This window comes from Ceratina calcarata, unplaced genomic scaffold (genome assembly GCF_001652005.2).
Source record: "Ceratina calcarata isolate Rehan_Ccalc_2016 unplaced genomic scaffold, ASM165200v1 scaffold61, whole genome shotgun sequence".
Taxonomy (NCBI): domain Eukaryota; kingdom Metazoa; phylum Arthropoda; class Insecta; order Hymenoptera; family Apidae; genus Ceratina; species Ceratina calcarata.
In genome coordinates, this window is record NW_017177343.1 from 15,117 (window position 1) to 35,406 (window position 20,290).

At 37.2% G+C, this 20,290-nt stretch overlaps 3 protein-coding genes across 4 annotated transcripts in view; 1 reads left to right on the forward strand and 2 right to left on the reverse strand.

The window, feature by feature from the left end:
- The window catches only part of LOC108629997 (uncharacterized), a 14,724-nt gene extending 7,301 nt beyond the window's left edge, over window positions 1-7,423 (reverse strand). Inside the window, exons 1-2 of the mRNA XM_026817750.1 lie at window positions 7,111-7,423; window positions 3,219-3,777 (exon numbers count right to left, since the gene is read on the reverse strand). Of these exons, the coding sequence (XP_026673551.1) occupies window positions 3,219-3,777; window positions 7,111-7,412 (861 nt within the window). The 5' untranslated portion in view covers window positions 7,413-7,423. The remainder of the gene's footprint in view (window positions 1-3,218; window positions 3,778-7,110) is intronic.
- A 174-nt stretch (window positions 7,424-7,597) lies between these two features.
- LOC108630005 (THAP domain-containing protein 2-like) overlaps window positions 7,598-20,290 on the forward strand; it is a 17,418-nt gene continuing 4,725 nt past the window's right edge. The window contains exon 1 of the mRNA XM_018033048.2: window positions 7,598-7,680. The gene's annotated coding sequence lies outside the window, so the exon portion shown is untranslated. The remainder of the gene's footprint in view (window positions 7,681-20,290) is intronic.
- Window positions 8,103-20,290, reverse strand: part of c12.2 (von Willebrand factor A domain-containing protein c12.2) — a 14,958-nt gene continuing 2,770 nt past the window's right edge. The window contains exons 5-19 of one of the 2 annotated variants that reach the window (XM_018033057.2): window positions 14,288-14,446; window positions 13,972-14,211; window positions 13,495-13,707; window positions 13,256-13,416; window positions 12,910-13,192; window positions 12,142-12,840; window positions 11,548-11,925; window positions 11,341-11,492; window positions 10,736-11,165; window positions 9,901-10,655; window positions 9,511-9,821; window positions 9,179-9,430; window positions 8,718-9,112; window positions 8,417-8,655; window positions 8,103-8,330 (exon numbers count right to left, since the gene is read on the reverse strand). In XM_018033057.2, coding sequence (XP_017888546.1) covers window positions 8,219-8,330; window positions 8,417-8,655; window positions 8,718-9,112; window positions 9,179-9,430; window positions 9,511-9,821; window positions 9,901-10,655; window positions 10,736-11,165; window positions 11,341-11,492; window positions 11,548-11,925; window positions 12,142-12,840; window positions 12,910-13,192; window positions 13,256-13,416; window positions 13,495-13,707; window positions 13,972-14,211; window positions 14,288-14,446 — 4,779 coding nt within the window. In that variant the 3' untranslated portion in view covers window positions 8,103-8,218. The remainder of the gene's footprint in view (window positions 8,331-8,416; window positions 8,656-8,717; window positions 9,113-9,178; window positions 9,431-9,510; window positions 9,822-9,900; window positions 10,656-10,735; window positions 11,166-11,340; window positions 11,493-11,547; window positions 11,926-12,141; window positions 12,841-12,909; window positions 13,193-13,255; window positions 13,417-13,494; window positions 13,708-13,971; window positions 14,212-14,287; window positions 14,447-20,290) is intronic. The other variant, XM_026817738.1, reaches the window with a different exon arrangement.

Below are 20,290 nucleotides of genomic sequence, written 5' to 3' on the forward strand. Positions count from 1 at the left end.
TCTTAGTGACAATAATAAATTATACAGAATGAGGCACTCCGGCTATTAATTTTCTTTATTATTTCAGAATCAATAGGATTTCACTTAATTTTCAAAAATTCATATAAATAATCAATAAACAGGCTACACTGAACTTAGATAACTCATGATCAATTTAGTATTAAATAAATGATAATTAAATTCATTCGGTGTAGTACTAGAGTTTGTTAGGTTTTAGATGTTACCCGACCCGAAAATCTGCGGTAAGTGCCATGCTGTTCCTCATAGTCCTCTTACCAGAAGGCACCCTTGCACTCCGTGGCCAGATCCTTAGGAACAATATCTTTGTTTGTTAGTGCTAGGCCGCGTCTAGCTGTTTTACCTTCCCTAACTGTTTTCACGTTTCCTCATGACCAGCGTATTTTATGGCACTCGATGGCCGCGTGGCTTCGGGCCACCCGTCATTTGGACGCTACCCTTGCAAAGCCTCTTAAGGCCCATGCAAGCTGGGTCCCTATCGTAAAGCTATTTAAAAAAAACGAGGAATCCCGGGTTAACTGTCCTTGACAACTCTTAAAAATAAGCTGCCGCTGACAAGTTACTACTAATATTTAATACATGTAAGTAATAGAATAAACCAATAAATATTATTTAACAATAATAATTATTCCTATCCTATCCCAAATTTAAAAAAAATAGCAAGTGCCCACGTAATTGTGATGCAGCGGAATACATACATAAATATAAGTCTGCATTTAATAATTCAATTTATATGTATTTGTAGAATCATTAGCAGAATCAAGTATATTTGAAAACACTAGTCTAAACTTGTTATATTGATTGTGTTCAGCGTTTTTAAATATCATGTACGGTATTTACTGGCTTATCATTATTTTCTTTAAAAAAAAAAGCCATTTGACAAAAATTTAATACGCGCACGTGCTGAACGTAATTTGGAAATTAATATCGAAAATATTCCACACATGTTGCCGTTTAATGCATTCCGCCATCCGCGGCTTGCAGGAAATTTCGGCGTCTTGGTATCAGCCCGGCGTGAAATCTATTTAAGAAACCTCGGCCAGTGCGGTGGGCGGGTATCACAAAAGTCTCATGCTTCGACTGTTTCGTATTCACGAACTTGATGTAACTCCATCTTGCTCCAATTTAAATTCCCTTTTCAGGGATGAATCCCTGGAAGCGTCTTATCCGATACGCCATCGCAGGTGCAATCTTCACCGTGCCTGCCTCGAGGCACGTTTTGTGCAATAAAAGCAAAATTGTTCCTTTAATACACGATACATTCATCCGACCACTCTTGTAAATCTTCGAACGCGGAATTTCCATCACGCAAAAATCCAATTTTACGGAACAATGGAATAAAAAAATTCTTATTCGTTTCGGTGCTCCGATGTAACTACGATGCTGCTGAGGATGTCGTAAGCGGAAGTAGAAATGCATTGACTAAAGTTGGTTTTGACTTTTTCCACCAAATAACAGCATCTCATTCAAATTAAAGAAATGGATATAACAAGCGATGAATATTACACACTCATATTGTCTGTCCTATTATTCCCGCTGTTGTAACATGTCAAATATGTTTTATGTATTCTAAAAAAGCTTGTAGTGTTCGTCCTTTCCCTGAATTTTGATATTTTTTGTGCATTCAATCGAAACGAACAATAAAGTCGAAAGCAGGAAACACTGAAACAATTGACAAACATTCTCTCAAAGGATTCAATTATACTGTTGTCCGTTTTAATATGGCCAATGTTTTTAACAAAATTTGTGTATAGAAAAACAGAAACTATGAAATAGTTCATCCTGGAAAAGTTTACTATAAATTACTTTTTCAGTGATACATTCTCGTATTCCTGAGAGGATTTTCCTGAACAACCCTATGCAACGTCCACATAAAAGACCGGTGTACTGTTATTGTCGAATGAAACATACCTACACCTTAAAGGACTCGTCTACACGCTAAGTGGGATACCATACCCAACCCTAATTTCAGTGCGTTCCAAGTTGTTCCTTAAGTAGAACTCGTCGCTTTATTTACTGACTTTTGCACAACTCCCACGCGCATTTTCATTCTTCACTTAGTATAAGCACTTCGTTGAACAAAGTTAACTTCGTTTTACAAATCTTGATACATCGTAATATGCAATATTTGTGGACTCATCTCCTTTCTCGAATAAATATAAATATTTACATGTAAATATAAACACGAATAATAGGTATTCAAACATCGAAAGAAAGGCTCGTATGCTATGACGCATTGATTGATATTATCAATTAACAGTTTAATTAACGATCAATTAAGTAATTAAACAACGTATATATACACATGGTTAATTACAAACATACGCGTAATTAAACATGTTATGTACAGTACGGCTGTTTTTAACTGAGTGAATAATTATGCATGTATGGACGTAATTATCTGTTGCGACTTTGCAATACATAGGTTTTTCACAACAGTATACTGTCTGACAGACTAAAGCAAAAACCTCCGACCATTACGCTCATTACAAATGCAAGAAAGCATTTCCCTTCAGAAGAATAAAGCGCCAGAACAATTAGTGTGAATCAACACCATTCCCTCAGGGTAAAAAATTCATCAAACCAGAGTAGCCATTTAAAACTAATAAAAATTCCATTTTACAGATATTTGAGCGCATTCTAAGAAAATAGAAATAGAAACCTTCGTAGCTACACGCGACTCATTCTGTCTGCATTTTAATAAAAATATTGTTCTTATCAAGAGAATTTTATTACAAAAACATACTTTCAAAAAACCTTCTACTGTTTAGTTTTAATTAACAGCGTGTCAAACTAATTACATATGATGTATTTTGAGTTATCAGAAAATCAGGATTAATATACGATACCTTACAAAAATAATCATTAGACAACTGTCGCATTGATGTTTGATAAAACCAACTTTCAGCTACCATATAAGAGCAAGTGAATAGCATGTAAAAAGGTCAACTTAATATGTAAAGTATTTTCATTGTGAATTGCTCTTATAATAGTTAATTGTCTTGTCTGTAGTTAGTCTAATTGTTAACTGTACGACAGTTTGTGGGCTGTTAAGTGTTAACATGACAAGCTCGAAGAAGTCAATGTAGGTGTAGCCAATATAGTTCAAGTTCCGAGCAACGAACGAGCAATAACCCCGTATTCAGGGAAGTTGGGAGAGCAGAAATTCATTGAAGAGGAAAAGCATAAGATGTACTCACCTGTTTCCGCAGCGGTGTGGTGCACTCGTCCTTGCTCCTTTCGAATCGCTCGAACTTGAAGCTGTTGCTTCTGTAGAGCTCGTTGTCGCTTTGCTGCCTCCTGCAGAGCCGTCGCGTGAGTGCGCGCGGTCTGCAGGGCGCACATTCGGTGGCGAGACCCCAGTGCAGGTGCAGCATCGCGAGTTCTGCGGTGCACCTGGCCATAGCGCAACCGGCGCGCCTCACGCGGCACTTAACACGCTTTATCCTGCCCTCGTGCTGTGGCTTATGCGTGCACGGTTGCGACCCGCTCCCGCTGCAATCGCACGCGCGACGCGACCGGCGTTGCCTGGCCGTGTGCGAACACGGTTTCACTTCTTCCCCGCACTCGCACTCGCCACCCCCTGTGTGAGTGCAGTTTGCTCTGTCGACGCACTCGCACGGCTGCTGCTGCTGCTGTTGTTGTTGATTCGACTGGCTCGCCTGGGAGAAAGTGGGTGAAGACGCTTGCACCAGCACTCGATGTCGTGTGCCACCACTGAGAGCGAAATGTCGACAGGGCCGCTCCGGACAGTCGCATCTATAAAAAATAGGACGTGTGTGTTGTTGACTGATCGATGAGTAAAATCAGTGATGCGCATTTATTACTTTTTTAAATATAATCTTTGGAGAAAAATTCGTTATCACCCAAGTAATTGACAAATACTCCTAAAAGATTTTGAAATTAGTCTTTAAATAAATGCTAATTGAATTTGAACTTTTTTTTAATTAACTGTTACATGAGGAAGTAAAAGAACACTTCGAAGTTTTCCACGGAACAAACTTAATGCACAATCCGATCACCAAAATCAGACAATTAATTATCAATTACAGATTCGACATTAGACATTAGACGATCAACAAGGCCAACTAGAAGGTCTTCACGTCTAGCTCAATTGTTTTACACAAACGCCCTCTTTCATCCTGCGTATCATATGTCGATAGCTTTTTGTTATATTTGAAACGTATAATCAAACGAAAGTTTGTTCAAAATAATAAAATATCCATAGTCGTAAAATAATAATTGGAGCATTTCTCTCTCTTCCTCTTTTACATATATATAATGACCCGGAAAACTTATTTCACTAAAATCGGAACTTCCTTGCAACCATTGAATTGGATGGCCTATGCTCCGAGTCAGGTTCCATGAGGCGAATGCCATTGACATCGTGACCTATACACCGATAATTTATGAGATCTATTCGAACATTCACAGCTGAGTCGTACATTAAGCTATCAGCTATACATAACATCGAACTGCTCTAACATAATATAATCCGATACCCGGCGAGTTCTTTTGAATTCAAGCCGATCCTTATTTTTCCTCGAGCTTTGCTGCTTTGGGTCACTCCTCCACCGGTACAATCACATTTTATCAAGACGTATTATATTCTATTGAATCTTATTGGATTTCAATACCTTCTGTCACTATCAGTCGCATCTAATTCGCCTCATGCTAACCTAGATAAGTCTCAACAAATGCTACTGGCTTTTCCCGTAATCAAAAATACGTTGCTGTCAGTTTCTGTTCATTTCCGTTCTACTTTTAGTAGACACGATCGAGGCTGAGTTCACGACTTCTCCTCCCAGTTTCCAATCGACACAATTTTTTGTCATAGAGATAAATCACTCAGATGAAAATATTGTTTGTAAGACAATAAAACAAACTGAAGAAACGCTTGTAAAATAACGTACGAGCTACAACGTGCAGAACACTTGAGAGTGTCATAAGTTAGGCTATCGTCCTCGAAGCCTACCTCTTGAGCCTGAGACTTGACCATTTTGCAGGATTGATTAATCATTCTTTTCCGAGTTGTTTCAACATGCGTTTGCGACGACCTTTCCCTCGTCGTTGTTTTCAGGTATTCGAATCTAGCTCTATTCGATCTTTGCATTTAATCTTTAATTGCCCTTTCTTACAATAGTGTTAGTCGACCTTTTTTATTTGTCCACGAAAAAAGTAAAATTTTGGGAAATAGAAAATGGTTCGTGTTATACAATGTATACGCAAGCAAGCATAAAGATGAAAAATGATAACAACAAATTAAAACACGAAATGGGGAAAACTTGTCTAATAGCCGACAATCTTTTGTTATCAGAGAGACTATTATAAAGTACCAAAGCAGCATAATGGAATATTTTTGAATGACCCTCTGAAGGAACATGACAACTTATATAATGAAACATAGTAAAATAACAATTAGTTCTTTCTTTCCAATTTTTCCTTAGGTTGTAATAAATAGTATACGTGAGAACTAGTGCCAAGTGAGTATTGTAAAAACAGCATTCTACAGAGATGTAAAAATTTAATACAATCTTTTTGTTGAAAACTGATTAAAATAATATAATCAACTTGTTTTATTTATTTTCAAGATTTGGAAGGTATATATACTTGCATCATTTCATAACCGAAACGATTTGCCCATAAAAGAAAGATTCTAGCAAAATAGCTGTCTGTTATAACATCTCTCAACTCTCAATCGTCCCTTTGACCAGATAAAGAAAAACGAGATAGAAACCAAGCAGTTTCCCGGTTAACTACCTGTAGAATATGATGCTATAATGCAACGTAGTTCGATTTATTTCTCAACCTCCATCGTTACTCTGTTCGATGAGTCAATAACCTTTCCGTCTTACCTGACACAACAAAATCACGCGAAATTGCAGGATTGATTAATCATTCTTTTCCGAGTTGTTTCAACATGCGTTTGCGACGACCTTTCCCTCGTCGTTGTTTTCAGGTATTCGAATCTAGCTCTATTCGATCTTTGCATTTAATCTTTAATTGCCCTTTCTTACAATAGTGTTAGTCGACCTTTTTTATTTGTCCACGAAAAAAGTAAAATTTTGGGAAATAGAAAATGGTTCGTGTTATACAATGTATACGCAAGCAAGCATAAAGATGAAAAATGATAACAAATTAAACAAATTAAAACACGAAATGGGGAAAACTTGTCTAATAGCCGACAATCTTTTGTTATCAGAGAGACTATTATAAAGTACCAAAGCAGCATAATGGAATATTTTTGAATGACCCTCTGAAGCAACATGACAACTTATATAATGAAACATAGTAAAATAACAATTAGTTCTTTGTTTCCAATTTTTCCTTAGGTTGTAATAAATAGTATACGTGAGAACTAGTGCCAAGTGAGTATTGTAAAAACAGCATTCTACAGAGATGTAAAAATTTAATACAATCTTTTTGTTGAAAACTGATTAAAATAATATAATCAACTTGTTTTATTTATTTTCAAGATTTGGAAGGTATATATACTTGCATCATTTCATAACCGAAACGATTTGCCCATAAAAGAAAGATTCTAGCAAAATAGCTGTCTGTTATAACATCTCTCAACTCTCAATCGTCCCTTTGACCAGATAAAGAAAAACGAGATAGAAACCAAGCAGTTTCCCGGTTAACTACCTGTAGAATATGATGCTATAATGCAACGTAGTTCGATTTATTTCTCAACCTCCATCGTTACTCTGTTCGATGAGTCAATAACCTTTCCGTCTTACCTGACACAACAAAATCACGCGAATGTGTTTGGACTCTCCAAGTCGTACCTGTCAAACTGTTTCTGCTCTAAGTACTGCAAAACGTAATCCCCTCGCTCACCGTCGTTAAGTACACGCATTACCTTTCACTTTAAGTAAGGACGTCAGATTAACTATACTGTAACATCGTTTCGAGCTTCGCTTACGGCTTCTGCGATCAACACGCTGTTACTTTGACCTTCGTGCCTTCCACCCCTTTAACTCACAGTGGAGTGCGTACGCTGCCTCGAAAAGAGCAACAGACCGAGCAAACGAGAAAAAAACGAAGGACGTCGACGAGATACGAGGGGATGATAGAAGATCGTTCACTAACCTTCGAATCCTTCGCACAGCCGACGTACGCGGTGCGTGCGGGCACGGCTGGGATTCCGGTGGACAGTCACAGTTGGGAACCGCGGGTCGGGTACGACGAACCCTAATCAGTACCGGATGCACTGGGCATGGCTGCACCTGACAACCACACACGATCGTCTGTGGCCCGCCGCGAGATTTTCGTCCGCCACCGCGTTTCGCGCGTTGATCCACGTGCAGCTGACACGGCTGTACAGGGCAGCCACAGCGAGCTGCGGCACCGCGACGCCCGGCACCTTGTACGCGTCTCCACACCCGCTCCATTCAACGACCGGCGTGCGACTAACGGATGCACACCCCACACCACTCGACGCTCTCGATTAGACTCGACGTTCGTCGGCCAACCTCGGCTCGTCCCGGTTGTCCTGAGCTTTTCGAGCAACTGTTGACAGCTGTCGACGTTAACGGTTCGAATTCGGGAAACGCACGTTTTTGATCGTTTTATAAGGTTTCAAAGTTTAATAGTGATTTATAATATAATAAAAGTTGGAAAGATGGACGTTTTGGACAAGAACTTCTTAGTTCCTTAACGGTATGTATCTCTACAGCACTGATAACGCGATTGCTAGCGATTGCTTAACGAAAACGGATGCAGCGTATAATTTCCGTGTTTCTTTTCTTTCGTAACGTAATTTGATTCGGTCGCTATGGGGATGTTCATAGCCAACTTCGCAGACTACTCGATATCACGTGTTATTTTACAAGGGGATGTTTCATTTATTTTGACGTAACAACGGAAAGGTATGTTCATCATAGTAATGAAGGAGAGACTTGTTTTTTTACATTATTTATATTTAACAATATGTTACATAAATTTTAATTAAGCTCATATACTGCCGATTTCGATTAATTTCGATGCTATCCAATTATTTTATTGTCTGTTAAAACATTACAGCTGAATTTAAAATATAATCATACATATATATATGTATATATAAACTTTGATTAATTATATAAAATCTTTATGATAAATCTATATAAAAAAGTTTCCATGTTCCTTGATTAAGTTCTTTACAAATATTTTTATAATAATACAAAGTTAATTTACATTTACGATATGTACACTGACTTCATCTTGTAGTACTTAACAAAGAAGCAGAAAATATTTGTTGTAGTATTCTCGGTATGTCCTTAAGATCCATACAGACGAATGCACGTCCTGCCGTTATTCTTTTGGTCAAGCTTAAAATTAAATGTACATAAATATCGTGTTCTGCACATTCGCAGAACCATTGAATTTGAAAAACGTTTAAAAATTTTGAACTTACTTGGTAGCTTGATCGCCTAGTGACCCAATGAATATAGCAAACGCATTAACGTCTGGATTCGCAGTAAGAATTTTCGCAAATTGTTCCGGCCGAATACCGTAACGATCAAAATTGGCATCCGAGAGTACGACGACGATACGCTCGTCGGCATCTTCTTTCGCTAAGTTTACGATCGCATGTTGAGTCGCCTGCAAGGTATTATCACCGGACTCGCAAAATTGCGAATGCGCGTGCATCGTCTGAAACGAATTTGTTCTTAATGCCACGACTTAACTTTAATCGAAGCATTTCCTTCTGTTACCTTTATTATTTCCAATCTACGTTTATTATCTGCCGGCGGTTGAGTGTGCTTTACGAAAACTATGTTATAGTCGTCGCCGGAATGACCAACGATATCGTACTGAAATTTTCCTTCGTATCCACTAAACGCTTCCATTACCATAACGCAGGCTTCCATTTCTCGATCAAGGCGACCATCGTGACCATTAAATCTATACATGCTACCGGAAACATCCACCACTAATTTTAAACGTTTCGGTTTTGAGGGTGGTGTACCGAACTCGGGTTCTTTTTCCGTCCTTCTTCGATAAATCGTTCTTTCGCCTGTTAATCCTTCAATTAATTTCGTATCATCCAACTCCCCAGAAGTTTGGTGCCTGCACCACTGACGTTCTTTACTTTTGGACTGTAAACTGTCTGTAAAAAATAATTTTTAATTTTCGTATAATTGTAAGAGTGCAACATTAATGATTAAATGTTTACCTATTATATTTCTTAAGGCCTTAACTTGCAGCTGAACAGCGTTGCTGAACTGGAAATAAAGCTTATGATCATATTCGCTCATATTAATCTCTTTTAAACGTTGCTGAAATGCTTTAAGACCCATCTCTCTTGCTGCCTTTTTTATATGTTCCGGTACCGCATTCTTCTCTTCATCACTAAGTTGATGCACCGTGTGACCGGCATCCAAGCGATAAGGTCCTCCCTTCCCACCGAGACCGGCTGTGTCTCTTCCTAAAATTTTCATCACGCGTCTAAACCCCGGTGCATACTTGTGTACACATTCTATGTATCGCTGTAAGGATCGTACACACCTCCGGTTCCTCCAGCCCACGTATTACCTCCAACGTGCGGTTCGTTCTTTTCATCGATTTTACCATGTTTGGGACCACTGACATCCAATCCGGAATACCTTTCTTTAGTAATTTGTAAATTTTCATTATCGCTCCCCACCATTCTTCGCCATGCGCCAAGAGACTTTTCGATATTCGCTAACGACGTCTCCCAGAGTCGTACACAACCACCTGCATCCACTGTTACAAAATCCTGGTTTGATTTCGACGCAACGTACAAGGGATATCTATTCGGGTACAAAAATTGTGTAACATGCGACACACTGACCGGCCTGAAAACATAAATATAAATAAAATTAAAGAATACGTTAATTAAATTATTGTAATTACTAATTAGCCATGGACACTTGCTCTGGTATGGGTATGTAGCGCAATTTATGATTTACGGTGTCAACAACTTCCAAATAACCAGCGATTCCAACATATCTTCCAGTCTTAGGAAGAACTTCGTCGGGAACTTCGTGAGGTAATAATGTTCGAACGATTTGACCATTCTCCATAACGATCGGAGGCGAGAAGCTTTCGTTACGATGTGACCTCGGCCAGGAATGAATCTCGTTGAAACTATCTAAGTCAGGAAATCCAACCACAATGCTTGCGTACGTGTTGCTAGTCACTAGTAATCTGTTCGGCGCATCTATTTTTTGCTTCAGTGCTGCACTAAGTACATTACTGTTCAGATTACTGTTAGCACAAGTGAAAAATGAACCAATTTTGAAATCATTGTTACTAGATTCCTCTACTTGTTGTAAGACATTTGGGCAAGGGACAGAATCATTTGATTTTTTAAGAACATATTTGTTCTTTTTTGTATCTTGGATCAACCATTTCTTCTCTGACGGAATTAAAATCGATTCTACATCAAACGGTAAATTAAGTGTGTAAGAACACATAGAACTTAAGTCAGTTACTTCCATCTTGTTGGAATTACAAGTATAGAAAACGATTTGATTATGTGATTCTATCAAATCAGTTTTCATCCTCCAGCGAGGGTTGCTATTTCTGAAAGCGTTTGATATTTTGTCCGATGCCATATTGAAGAAGGATAACAGTTCTAACTTTCGAACAGATCTTTCATTTACGTTCACTAATAATAGAATGTTATTCTGAAAAGTAGACGGTTTTTAAAATAACTTCGAGTGAAGGAATATTTATTTACTTATTACTTGATGCAGAAACCACTTACTGTTTCTTCGTGTACTAAAATATTTTTATCTTTGGCAATCGCCATTGTAAACCGAGGTTTATATCCCGGTTCATAGTTTACTAAATTCGGTAGAAACGTTTCTTGAATCGTATCTGACTCCTGATTCATACTAAAGATTTTCAATGGATTCATAGTAAGAATATTTATTTTATCATCTGTTCCGTCGCCTTTCGTACCTTTAATAACTGACAAGCCTGCGATTATTCCAACATTACCAATTGGTATCGTCCAGTAACTTTGCATTTCAGTGAACAAGGCTGATCTAGCTTCAACGCGATCTAAAGGCAATATTTTTTGTTTTAAATTCATCGGCGACTTAAACTTAACATATTTTTCCTGTACGTGCAGTACTTCTTGTTTATTTGAAAAATTCCACGTAGCACTAATTTTGTTGCCGGGTAAAGATATTCTGCAAAGGAAAAGGAAAGAAAGTATGTTAAGCACTGTATGCTTCCTAAATTTTATTTTGTTTCATTTATAGATATAAATACATATTAAAAATTAATAGACATTTGTATTTCTCTGAGATAAAAATTCTTATAAGCAAATCATGAAAAATGCTATTTTCATATTCAATTGCTTACTGTTTCGCTAATGCAATACTGTTGGGGCTAGTGTCAAGAGGAATTCCATGTTTATGTAAAACAGACACTAATGTATTAAAAGTTTCTTCGCTATATCGATCAAAATCGAACACGTTCCGCACCACATTAGCTAACGGTTCTTGAGGGAATTTCTGGAAGAAAGGAATTTCGTGAAGCATTACATAACTTAAGGTTTTAGAAACTCACCTCTAAATGTTTAACAATGTTAACGACTTCTCGAGTTGAATACGGATACGAAACTAGACCTTGATCAGCCATGTTTCGCAGTTCGCCGAAAGCTTTGACCAACTTGAATATTATTTGCTTATCAACGTTCGGACCATATTCCTTCAAAAGTTGAATTTCGTTATCAATGCTCGGATTGTCGACGACGTGCGTACTGAACAGGTCACCAAGTGCTCCGAAGAAGTCGTGGCCTAAGAATGGAAAACCAGGTCTGTTCGCTAATACTATCATCCTAAAATCTGGATGAAGCGATATCATGTTTGGTTTCATTTCAACATTTTGAGAGGATATTATGCGTCTACCGTCCGATAATGTCATTTCGCCAGATTCGACTAAAGTCTGGAATCAGAAAAGTTAGACACTTCCGACAACGAAATACTGTCCGTTCCATTTGCATCCATCCGCATCTATTAATATCCATACGTATTTCGAAATAGAATAACTTTCAATTTTGGACCAAACTACTTTTCTTTGCACAGTATTTAGTAAACGCCTTCAATATTAAAGAAGTTATTCTATTTTGAAATAATATTAATAGAGCAATTGTGTGCATACCTTCAAAATGCAAGTAACATGAGTTGGGGCTTTGTCCGCCTCATCAACGACAAGCACGTGTCCCAATTTAACGGCCTGCACAAGCGGTGAGTCTTCGTATACAACTTTTCCGTCCCTAACCATCGGCTGAAGGGTCAAAGTTTGGACGGTAGTATCCCTATGAAGCTGTATGTATTCGCGCGGTCTATTTAGAAGTTGCAACAATCGATCGACGATTTTATTTTTACCGACACCCTGGTTCCCGACCAGCAATAAATTCTGTCCCACGCTAAAGTCCTGCAATAAGTTTTCTAACAAAGCTACGTGCTGCGGAACGTCGTAGAATAGAATGTCAGGCACTTTTGTTAAAGCCGTTGTGTTGTATCGCTCGATGACCGTGCTACCAATTTGTACGGTGTTTCCTATTACTTGACATTTGACGTTCTTGTTCACTGTCATTTTCGCTGGGACGATACCCACGCGATTGCAACAATCATCCAACGCTTGTTTCGCTACCGCCGGTAAGAAACGAGCGAGGCAAGCACGTTGCACTGCGCTATAAGCGTCGTCCGTTTGAAATTTGTTCATTCTTCCCGCTATCCTCAAGAGCTGTCTTGTACTCAAAAACCCGGCCAAGGATTGGACGGTCGGATCGTTGGAGGATCGCAGTACATGCGCCAATTCTAAAATATTTAATAACGCCGAGGAAAGTTCCCCGTACTAAAAATACAAGATCCCACTTAGCATTTGAAAAAACTTTGAAGAGGGTGTAAAAATAAAAGTGAACACCTTTGATCGAATGATATGAGCTTCTTCCGATTTGGTAAGTGGCCTCATTTCGTGGAAAAGGAACAAACTGAGTAGTTCTGTATTCAACCATTGCTTCGAGGACGCTTTAATTACGGGTGACTCCGCTAAAGCTACGATCCTGAACGATGGGTGAATACGTAATACACCCGATTCTAATAATTCCTCGTCGGTTTTGTTGTATTTCTCTTTTATTTCGTCGTAACGATCAGCTCTAATGAGCCTTTTTCCATCGTGCAATTGTAACTCCCGATCGTGAACCAGTCTAGAAATGAACGCAGAATTTAATTCCGATTCCAATTGTCGAACATTTTTAAGAAGAATGTACCTATGTAGTATAGTTAAAGTACTTGAATCGATTCTATTAATTCCGTCCAGAATAGCTAATTTTCCTTCTAAAGCCGCGTCAACGAGCGGCGAATTTTTCCAAACCGTGTCACCATTGGACAACGTGCTCCGTTGTTGTATCAAATCTCTGGAGGTCATATCCTAAGAAAATATTTGATCTGTTTCAAATGAATTTTGATTTACATTGAAAGATCAATACAAACAAGTAGAAACACTTGCCTGATACAGCACTATAGGTTCTACTTCGTATCCCATTAAATTAGCTAGCGTGTGTATTGTTATAGATTTTCCGCAACCCTTTGGGCCAATTAGACAAAAGTCAGAAACGATATGAGACTCCAACATACTTGTTAATAAATTATTTTGATAATTCGTTTCTACGTATTTATTTTCATTTACACTTGTATCTATGTTCCTGGTGCCGCAAGAAACCTAGTAATAACATATACTGTTGGAAAACGGTTCTCCAATTTGTTCATTTCCTTTGTCATTGTCAGACTGCGAATTTTATACTTTTATAGAGAAATGCGATGTGGAGAAAACATCAAGAACGCACGCAAGATATACATTCATAAATATACATAATTGTGTTTAAAGGGTAAAAACGTCTCAATACGGATTCCATTTTTTAAAAGTAATATCATACAAGTATTATTTTGGATAAAAGTTCGCAGTCTACATAGCTATTTTACTCACATTCAACCCTACTTCCCCGTCAGCATGCGTTATGCTAACAGCCAGTGAACTTTGTTCTTCCTGTCTTTTATCTACTTTCGCACGTTTTAAAAGTGTAACGTCGTTTATCTCTATTCTGTATGGAACATTAAAAGTGTCTAGTATACTTTCGACGGCGCTTTGGCCCTCTTTCCCCAAAAATAATTTATACGGATAGCATCTGTAAAAAATATCGAACACCGACAGGTATGGACATTTATCCTGCGGTTACACTCAAATTAACAAAGAATTCATTAAACGAACGAAAATTTTTAGAAAAAAAAAATGAAGTATTCACCATTATAACGGCTGCGTATGATAGATTATCCAGAGGAAAATCTGGAAGACCTAAAGTTACAGCTTCTTGTGTGACGAAAGCGTGCGCGCATGATAATAATTGCTTTAATCTTGTAGTGTCAATATCCGTTACTAAACTTTTCAGAGTATCCAATTGTTCCTAAAATTTGCAATAATCAAATAAAAATAGAATGCCGCATCATGTACTACCAGTCTGATTATTTAACATTTTTGTTAAATGTTGAAATCTGTAGCTTATAATTAGAGCAAAAAGTATCAATGTCAATATTTATGAAGCTGAGATGTTAGAACTTAAAAACCATGTTTTAAAATTCATATCTAAATAATTTCTAACGTAGGAATTTCTGCTGGTGCAAATATCTTTTCTAACGTATTTCACGATTTTATTAAAGTGTGGATTATTTATTTGTATTCTCTACAAATATTGTCTTCATTTATTTTATAACAAATTTTCATATTGGCAATATGAAAATGCCATTATATTATAATGTAGTTATTTCTATACATATAAATAGCATTTTTGTAGACTATGCAAACGTTTACAAACTTAACAGGTTTAACTTATTATTATAAAATGATGACACTGGCACTTCTTGCACCAAGTCTCAGAAATAATGTGTAAGTATTCATCAGTATTCCAGCATTAGCACACGAAACATGTCGCTTATACTGATGCTACTTCTAAAACGGCACGCTCCGTTGTATATCTCGCAACGAGTAAAGTTATGGTTACGTTATTTCCACTAGTTATCCACATTGTTTCTGTTTGCCCGAAAATCGCGTATCTCGCATAATTCCGAACAACTCCTCGGTGTACGGAATGTTACACCACAATTTGAGGCAGTCGACGCGAGTGATTAGCGCCAAGAGGAGTTTCTACCGCGTGCCAAGTACGATAATAACTACCACTTGGCACGAAATCCTCCAGATAGCTCACGGATTTCCATCGAAAAGTTTCAATTGAGCTACATTCTCAGATCTATCGGCGCGATTATCACGATTTCTACGAAAATACTATCCTGTTAACGATCCGTGAAATAGATTTGTGAAAAAGAAGGAATTTAGATAACAATCTAACTTCTATTGAATCTTTTACAGACTTACAGTGACGCCCATAAATATTCGCACATTTAAAAATTGAATGATTCTCTTAATATTTGGCGTAACAAATTAATTTTCTTAGGTGTTAGAGAATCTAATTTACTGTACGATGTGTAATGAAAAATTTTAAAAACTCGCTGTAAATCAGATTTACGAAGGAAAGAGTAAATGGTATAATTTTCAAGTTTCTTATTTGGCTTTCTAATAAAAATGTAAAAGATGCTTTTTGCAGATCTGAGAATGTTATATGCACGTACAAGGTTTCATAAAAATCGGTCGACGCATAAAAAAGTTGGACAAATTTTTTGATTTACTTAAGTTTTAGGCTGAAAATCTTTAAAATCTGTGATTTTGTTAATTCTCAATCAGTTGCGAACATAGCAACGTCAAACGATTTAAATAAAAGTTGAATTTTTAAACGAACAATGCAAATGAAATACAGCAGAGCTCGCAATTTATTCCATATCCATTTATCTGAACTAATGTCATCACAATGTTCGATTTACTGACTATGCCATATACATATGTATATTGAGAATTGGAAGGATAATGAAATAAATCATATATAAATAAAATATTCATAAATGAAGTCGTTATTTCGTTTTATATTCAGTCCGACGAAAACAAATTCAGTTACATGAAATCTAGTATCAATAATATAAAAAAAAGAAAACAGTGATAGAAAGGAAGTAAATTCTTATCACCTGACATAATCAGGCAAATAAAACTTTACTGTATTACTTTTATAAAAATTTCTTGTTCATATAAGTAGATGTTGTAGTCAAAATTAAAAAGACGAACTGCCAGCCACTATCATAGACCCACTGCATGTATAGATAAATATGTAGTGCTCTCTGCGCTTATGAGTAAGTAGAACAAGTTTATCATAGTTCAGCCATGCCATGTACGTAAAATATTTATCAACGCTCCTACGTTAATCACAAACGTACAAACATACAGAGATTAACCGATTCGTAAATTAGGAAATTAGATACCTTTGAAGCTAATTATTATTGAAATAAGATCTCTTTATCTCTTTTAATTAAACTTAAAATTTCTATTGCATGTTGTATTACATTATGACCGACGGTGTATCACGTCACTCCTAATATTTCGCGAAACGAAGGCAATTTAGAACTGCTGCAGCTTTTAATAACGTGAACGTCATTATGAAAGTTACATTTTAAGATAGGGACAACTGTTCGTTCTCTACAAATAGGTATTGCTACTGCGAAAAGTTCGAAAAAGACCCCATATAAATCGATCAGCTTGAAGTCCTGAATAGCGAAACGTCTATTTACTAAAAAGCCAACGGAACTACTTCCAATACAAGTTTCAAAGCGTAAACGAAAACTCATACGTCTAAGACATGTTACTCCGGAAATAACGCCGCGCTACGTAAAACGTTATAATGCGTTATTGAATGTCCCGTAGGCCTGTCACGAAAAATCGTTTGACGGTAATTTCAATATCCCGTAACTTCTAATTATATTTGACTTTCTGAGTGACCCTCGCTATAACTAATACGTATTTTGTTCAATTTACGGATACGCGGACGGTGCTAAAGCGTGTAAAATACGTCAGTCGCGATGTCTCGCGCCGGTACCATTCTCCATTGCTCGTTCACGCGCAAAATAATAGGTATCGAATTGACTCTCAATAAAACGGGATTTATTGCGACGCATTGAGCTTTAGTGAAAAGCCGTGAACAGGGGATGAAACCGATGGGCGCTCGTGTGAATGAATAGAGAAACGCGATATAAATGAGAGAATGTACTTCCTCGTGCAATCGAGTTTTAATGTCGGCGCTAATTAACATTCAAAAATTGATTTTCATGCATGCGATCTAAATAACGAAGTAATTAATTTCAGTTATAGAAGAATCGAAATAAGCAGAATTTTAGTGGAAGAAAAATTCGTAAATATGAAATGTGTTTCAGTACAATAAATATAAATATTTAGTTAATTACCTTTAAGTGGAGTTAATAATAATTTCTTTCATAATAATCTTCTTTCATTAAATATATCACTTATAATAATAGAATAGCAGTACTGTGAGTAATGATTTTCAACAGTGATTCAAGAAACATTATGAAGATGTTAAAAGGTTTTAAGATACTGAAGAGTTATGATGCATGCAATAATATTTAAATAACGTATTGTTTCGAACTTTTTTATCAATCTTTCGATATCTGGTGTTCTTTGCAAACAACATTCGGTATCACTATGTGTAATTTTAATCGCCCAGGGGAAGACCACATCGTCATTGGTGCTCTTTCTCTAACTTCATCTTTTAATTTTCCTTCATTTAATTTTAAAAATGCTTTTGTATCGTTTAATGTACTGGGCAAAGTCTCTACCGACGTTTCATTTCGTTCTTGAGACTGTTCTTTCACATTCTTTATCTTCGGTAATCGATCTTGACACATTTTATTCTCTTCCGTCTTAAGATCACAACTACGTTCTTTGCATAATTTATAATTTTGTCTTATCAACCAATCTCTTTCTTCAAAAGAATCATGTTTTAAACGAGGAAGTCTGTTCTTAGCAGAGCTAGACTTTTGTTGCTCATCGCGCAGCGATCTTCTTGCAAAGTCGTCCTCGAAATCAGAACTTTGCGCTCTCCCGGATAAATCCAGCCACTGAAGAACTCTTTCAAATAGTGGATTCCAAAACGTATCCGGTATCCCTTCTGTCTGTCTGCATTTAAAATCTGATTCTGATGTTCTCCTTTCAAGAGTGTCGTTTTTAAGAACTCGTTTATCAACGAGAACATCCGAACCCTTCACTGTTCTGCGACAGTGATGGTTTCTTTCAATTTTTCTATCCATCATAAAAGACTCGAAAGTATTGATATCAGACGCGCTCTTCGACATTCTGGGACAGGGTTGCGCGGATAATCTACGGTAGACCTGAGAAGAGGTTCTACTTTCTTTATTGTTAACTACCATTTGCAAGTTCGTGAAACAGCTGTTCAGTCGATCCAGTCTCGACTCCGACTGTTGATACTCTGACGTGTAACTTTTATTTCTCGACATACGAGAATGAAATCGATGCGATTTCCGATTGATTAAGGGATCATCGGGCGACAAAATTGCGTGTCGAATTCCGTCTACCCATACAGTTCGCACAGATATCGGTCTCTCCGATGACGACCATATAGCTGGCATTGCTCAATTAGTAATCGTTTATTAATTTGTTAAATTACCGATACATAAAAAATTTTTATGTACAATTATCTCTTTATAAAACATGAATCATCAAACTACTAGTGATGTTTATTTTTTATTGATTTTATTCCGAGATATTATCACGTTTCTCAATGGTTAATTTGAATTGCTTCGGTATTTCTCGCGACAATCTCTTATGTCAAATTTCCCGTTCGACCGAATTCCGAAGTATCGACTCCCGGCTGAACAGGACAAACAAGGGGTTCCACTGTTCTCGCGACACGCGATCCAAACTGCGATGACTGTGACCACAGCGCAACTACGAACAGTTTATATAGGAAGGAAGCCGGCACCGGAAGGGATGGTAGACTGGAGGGGTTTGTGCGACCTCCGCACCCTACGCCTAACGATACTTCGCTACATAAATCAACTAAAACTTCAGCAAATTGCATGTACCATGACTTCTGCCGCGCTAGTAATTACGGAGCGTTGTCACATGAGAGTTTAGAACTTGCAAGCTTCGTTTTACTTCATTACAATGTTAATAAGCGGTGCGTATATTCATATGCAGGAAAATCTTGATTCAAGAGTAACTTGATCTGCGAATGTTTCGTAAGACGAGTAAAAGTCTCTTATAAATTTCAATTCAATAGCGAACGACGAATTTGTTTAACAACAATACAAGATTTTTATGAAATCCTCAGAACGAGACAAAAGCAAGTATGATTGGATAAGCTTATTGTTAAAGTCACACGAAAAGGAAAAGATTTTAGTGATCCTACATATAATATCGAGCCTATTAGTGATAGTAAAAGTAGTTCTCATTGAGATCTATAATAAATGGAGTGTGAACATCCGTAAGAAAGAAGAATGGCGACAACGCGCCAAGAATAAAAAAGGGCTTCTATTCTTTTTCTTTCTACTATCTGTTTCTATTTGTAGTAAATTTGCATATGTTAAAGATGGTAAAGATGCCATGCCAATTGATACCAAATTCATTGAAAAGCTATAATGGTGTAAGTCACTTTTCGACCAACTTTGCTTTGCTTTCATGAATTACAAATGCTACGTTCAAATGAAACGAGAAGCACCTTGTAACATATCTACCTTGTAGACTATAGCAGTGCAGTGTAGGCATCTTAACCCTTTCGCTACTACGGGCCACTATAGTGACCTTCCATAAGATGCCACTGAGGTACTACGGGCCACTATAGTGGCGTGCAATTGTAACATCGCTGTATATGAAATTTTTGGCCAATAAAAACCTACTATCTATCTATAGTGGCGTGCAGTGATGTCGTGGCGCTCCGTTCAGCGAAAGTACCGCGGCGAAGAACCCACCCGTAGCGAAAGGATTAATAGAACCGTTTCCAGAAATGTTGCCATTCCAAAAAATGAGTTACACCATTATAAATTTTAACATTTAGTGCTCCATTGGCTCCGCTGCGGAGACATTTAATGTGATTACGCTTAATATTAGCAATTTTTATCTGTGCTTAAAACTTGCTACATCTGCAATATTGAAGTGAAATTATTTGATGAGACTTTTTGTACACGACAATAGTAGGATCGCGTTTTTTAGTAACATATTTATAAGAAAAAGGTTCAACCAGATATTTTGGATGTTACATTTGAAAATAATCCTGCAAGAAATAATATTAGAACTCCAGTTCAGCGAGCAAATAATTTTTTAAAATATATAATTTCAAGAT